Raw genomic sequence first — 5,582 nt, forward strand, 5'->3', positions numbered from 1 at the left:
TAAAAAGGTTGGCATGAGTCGCCTCACTAAATGTGTCTTGTAAGATTATAAGATTTTAGTAAAGGTACTTGCCTTAGAGGACGCAAAGATTTTTGTAAAGTTACTTCCTTAGAGGTTCCATTTTTAAAAAGTTGGCATGAGTCACCTCACTTTTTAAAAAGATTGGCAAGAGTCACCTTTCTAAATGTGTCTTGTAAGATTATAAGATTTTGGTAAAGGTACTTGCCTTAAAAGACTTAATAGTGTCTCACACAAATTGTTCAGCCTAAAGTGGGCCAAGGGCACTAGTCTAACAAACTCTTCCATTAAAAAAATGACTTTGATGATACCATAAAGTGGTTTGAAGGATGAAATCGAAGCAATTTGCTTTCACGGTGAAAAATTGTTCTTCCAATGCTTTAATTTTTGTCTTAATTAATGATGCATTGTCCATAAAATAATTTGACATAAATACTATGTACAAGGGTTTGATTTTAAAAATCTAAAAATTTTTATAAATTAAAAAATAAAAAATACAAAATACAAAAAAAAACATTAAATTTAATATATCAATTATTATTTACTTAATTATGAAAATTAAAATACAAATTTTTCAATTTAACAAGATCTTCTCCTTACACCCTTTTGGATTTAAAACCATTGCTAATATTATTATATATTACATTATTTTCCTCCCACAAAAAAACAATAAATAAATTATTAATACTTTATATTAAACATTAAAAAGAATTACATTATTCTCATTCCAAAAAAGCTTAATATTCACCAATATTTATGGTATCCTTGTATTCTCATCTGACAGAGAATCTGTTTAATATTGGCCATTAATTATGGTATAATTTTTACAATTCATCTTTAAAGCCACAGTATCAGATTCCGATAAGCTTGGAATTTGCATGGTTGATATAAGTCCAACTGTGGGAGGAGGGCTTGATGCCAAGATGTCTTTATCTATATATGTATTATTGACATACTATATACAGAAGATGCCTCCCCGGGGTGTCCGGAACCTGATTCTCGTCCCTCCGATGACCCGAACAGTACAATCGAGTTATGGTCACGGGCCTGTCCCTTCTGAATTAACAGGTTCCTACAGAATCTTATCAGTACTTTGATCAAGCCTTCAAGCCGAATGAAAAGAGCACCACAAGAGAAGTCGGATAAAATTGCTAGGACAGACATGGACTTATTTATCAATCGCCTAACAACGTTGATCCTCGGTGCAGGCTGTTTGGTTGCTTGGTTTCTGCAACTTATAGCCTACTCGCCCATTTCTCCAAATCCATTAATTCTGCAACATGGTTATAAACGGGAAGGTCCCTTTGCTAAGAACAATGTTTTGCAGGTGAGTGTAGTTTTAGTCATTTTAGTTTAGTTTATTATAGTGAGATATTGTTGTTAGATCATTTTAGGATTGGTTTGTAGATTTCTGTGGAGTGGTTTTTGATAGCTTGAATTCAGATATTCCACAGTGTTCATCTTTTTGATTGTCAACGTTTCGAGTCTAGACCACGACTCATCATCAGGACTCATCATTTTAAGATTATTGTAATCTTAAATTTTATAGTTTACTTAATACTTCATATATCATCATCAATTGAGCAAGATTTTATTTAATTTGAAAAAATTGCTAAAAAGTAATATATATGTTATGTTCAGAGCGTTGAGAAATTGGGAACAGGTGTTCTGGACAGGCCAGAAGATACAGCTGTGGACAGCCGGGGACTGATTTACACTGCCACCCAGGATGGTTGGATTAAACGTATGCATTTGAATGGATCGTGGGAAGACTGGAAGATGGTTGGACTCAATCCTCTTGGGCTTACTGTCACCAAGAGTGGAGATGTTCTTGTTTGTGTGCCCAACCAGGTAAGAATTCTGCTTCTGCTATTTTATGCTGGTTGTACGACACCCACCTATTTTGGTCATTTCTTTCTTTGTCTGTTCGGTCTTATTGGCCAATATCACATAGCCATTTGAAGTTGGGTTTGATACTCGGATCGGGATTGGAAGTAGTTAACCAATTACAGTATTTGATATCAAATATAAATTGCATCCCTGGTTATAGTATAGCTAGCTATCCATCCATCTCAAAGGTTCTCTCTATCTCAATTATTTATACACTAGGTGATACAAAATAAGTATTTAAATTACATCCGTGCTTATATTTTTTCTATCCATTTATTAGTTCTGATGAAGCCTTGTCAGAACTCTGGCGATCATTTAGTTATTAAGTTTGTTTGTCTGAGTTATGTTGTAAAAAAATTTAGTTATTATAAAGGATCTGATATTTTCTTTTGTGTAAGTCGAATTCTTGTTTTATAAACGAGGAAATTTTATTTTTTATTTTTTTATTTTTTTATTTATTAGTTCTGATGAGGCCATGTCAGAACTCTAGCCATTTATGTTGTAAAATAATTTAGTTATTATAAAGGATCTGAAGTGGAATTCTTGTTTTATAAACCACGAAATTTTATATTTTAATTTTTTTGGAATTGAATCTTGGTGATTAGGAAAACAAATTAAGTTATGAATGTAGGATATGTTTTTGTAAATTTTAGTTATCAAATCATTATCTGTAAGTGGATTTTTTTGTTTTAAATGAGAGAATCACAGACACCAATTTAGTGTTTTGTTTGATTTTGATTTAAATTTGAATTACTCTTATTTATGAATACTTGAGAGTGAATAAAATCATAGTCAATTTTGTTCAAAACTTACTAAGAATTAGTTAAAATCACAAATTTGAGTTATGAAATCTACATAACACTATACAGACTTTTCATAAATATGAATTTATTTATAAATTTTAAAATGACTTTTAAATAACAAAAACTCATAATTTCACAGATTATAGCCAAAAAAACCAAATCTTACTATATAAAAAAAGATGGAAAGATTTTCCTAAATATAAATACTCAAAAGGAATATGTATTATATTATATAACATAAATTATTTTAAAGTTTATATATATATATATATATAATTTTGCTATTTTATTATTTATATTTATATTAATATTAATATTATTTTATTATTTATATTTATATTAATATTAATATTAATGTGTATGTAAATTTATTTATTTTTTATATTTTGATTATCATGTTTTTAGTTTTAAATATTATTTTTTCTATAAACTTGGTAGTACTTTCTCTATTTATATTAACTAACCATAATCAATTTTTCCCAATAGTAATAGGTGGCCTCAACCTGCCCGTAGGAAACCAGGTTGATATGGATATAGAGATCTATACATATTAATTTGCATTAGATCCACATTTAGAAATACTCCAAAATATTAAATATTGAAATATGAGATAGGCAATCTTGATCTTGAAATCCTATGTTTCAGATGCATGCCAGGCTGGGTCGAAACTTCAATGTCTTTGTAATTACAAGAAATAAATTATTGTGCAGGGCCTGCTTAGCGTGAGTGATGATCAAATATCTCTTTTGACTTCGGAAATAGATGGAATTCCAATCAGGTTTGTTCAATTCAATCCTCTTCTATGACTTTGCACCTGTAACGCATATATAGCCATACAGCCATTTCAAAGGACAAAACGTTTGTGTGTGTTTGTTTTTGTTAAATATAAGATAGGGTGGGGGGTTTTGTAGGTTTGCAGATGCAGTTGTAGAGGCTAGCGATGGAAGTGTATATTTCTCCGATGTTAGTACCAAATTTACATATGATAGATGGGTTCTGGATCTTTTGGAAGCAAAACCCTATGGCAGGCTCTTGAAATATGATCCCATAACCAGGAAGACAACGGTGTTGCTCGACAGTCTTGGATTTGCTAATGGAGTTGCTCTTTCTGCAAAGGAAGATTACATCCTCATCTGTGAGACATGGAAGTAAGTAGATGGTATATTTACATTAATATGGTGACATGGAAGTAAGTAGATGGTATATCTATATTAATATGATATTTATAATTTAATGGTAGATTTTGGGAAATATTTTAAAATTTGGGAAAAAATTAGTGATGAAATAATTGATTTCGTTCTTATCTGATTATTCATTTAATTATCCATTTAATTCTAGAATATTCCCTGAATCCACAATAAAAATAACTTCATGCATAAAAGCCATTAATGAAAAAAGAAGAAGCATTACCTAAGAGTTATTTAAGAAAAAAGAAATAAAGAAGGATCAGAGTGTTTTTTTGTCTTAATAAATACTAACAAGAAAATATATGGATCAGGTTCAGATGCCTAAGGCATTGGATCCAAGGGGAGAAGCTTGGAAACACAGAAATCTTTATAGAAAATTTGCCTGGAGGCCCTGATAACATAAATATCGCTGCAGACGGGCGGTCATACTGGATTGCTCTTTTAGGGGTAAGCATGCAACAGGATCTTATTTCAATATACCTATTCTTTTCGAGAAGTGTCATGTGCAAGAGGAAAATTGAATGGCATCACCATAATTTTCTTATTTGTGAACCAGATACGTTCAAGAACGCTGGAATTTGTGTATAGATTTGGGATTTTGAAGCATATATTTGCAACATATCCCAATTTGTTGGAAAGGATTGGATTTCTGAAGAGCAGAGCTATGGTGGTGAAAGTGGGAGAGGAAGGTGAACCCATCATAAGTTTGGAGGATCCCAATGGGAAGGTTATGTCATTAGTGACTTCTGCCATGGAAGTGGGAGACTATCTGTACCTGGGCAGTCTCAATTCCAATTTTCTTGGCCGATTAAGTGCAGATAGATTTGGTTATTAAATCGAAAGATGGGACACGCAGAAACTTTCAGGCCATTAAAGTAGAATATTGGGGGATAAGTTTCCAGGCTTGGGTGGCGATCAGGATCATGCTTCAGTCCATTGTATAATTCATACTCAATAGCGATCAGTGTCATGCTCGAGTCTTGCATTTGTTTTTTTGTCAAGGGATGTTTTTCAAACTATTTACAGGTCATGGTACAGTATGATATTTAAACATTTATAAATGTGCGAGTCCTCATTTGTTTCCTCCATCACTTGTTACCGGAAGGATGACAAAACTACTCGGTAGGTACGCTGTATTATTTGCAAAAGATGGATGGTCGAAGTACAATTTCGATTGTACTCTTTAGAAATAGTTTGTCAGGTATTTGCAGACCCAGCCAGATTGAAGTCTCAGATATACTTAGTTCATAAGGTAATATCATCTCCCATACTCATTATGACCATTACAGTTCTTTGGTTATGACAAATAAAATACTTTGTTCATAACGTAGTTATCTCACGTAATGTGTTCATTGAAGTTAACCGAATAAAACTCTGAAGTGTTTTGATCATGAGTAATAGCCCAATCAAACTGTTTGTATAAGTTTATCTAAAATAAATGTAGGTGAAGATTAATAAAAATTTTCACAAATCAAATGTTAATGTTATTAGCCTTTGTCAAAGTAGTTTAGTATTATCAATATAAATTATAATGTTTAACTTTGAAAAATAAATATTTATAAATTATAATGTTTAACTTTGAAAAATAAATATTTATTTATCAATATTATTGAAAAAATGAATTTTTAATATTTAATTGTACCATAATTTTGAAGGTCTTATTGTAATCTTTGTGCCATTTAAA

General features: G+C 31.2%; 1 protein-coding gene across 1 annotated transcript; it reads left to right on the forward strand.

Moving 5' to 3' along the window:
* The first annotated feature begins 980 nt into the window (after positions 1-980).
* On the forward strand, positions 981-5,181 carry LOC149175402 (protein STRICTOSIDINE SYNTHASE-LIKE 4-like). Its single transcript, XM_089419636.1, has 6 exons — positions 981-1,345; positions 1,660-1,869; positions 3,422-3,489; positions 3,623-3,859; positions 4,210-4,345; positions 4,455-5,181. Exons 1-6 carry the CDS (start codon positions 1,133-1,135, stop codon positions 4,731-4,733), a joined length of 1,143 nt encoding a protein of 380 aa, XP_089275762.1. The 5' UTR covers positions 981-1,132; the 3' UTR covers positions 4,734-5,181.
* The last annotated feature ends 401 nt before the right edge of the window (positions 5,182-5,582 follow it).

This window comes from Pinus tabuliformis, chromosome 4_1 (genome assembly GCF_031772625.1).
Source record: "Pinus tabuliformis cultivar Carrire ecotype Pingquan chromosome 4_1, CPIR1, whole genome shotgun sequence".
In the NCBI taxonomy this organism is placed as follows: Eukaryota; Viridiplantae; Streptophyta; class Pinopsida; order Pinales; family Pinaceae; genus Pinus; species Pinus tabuliformis.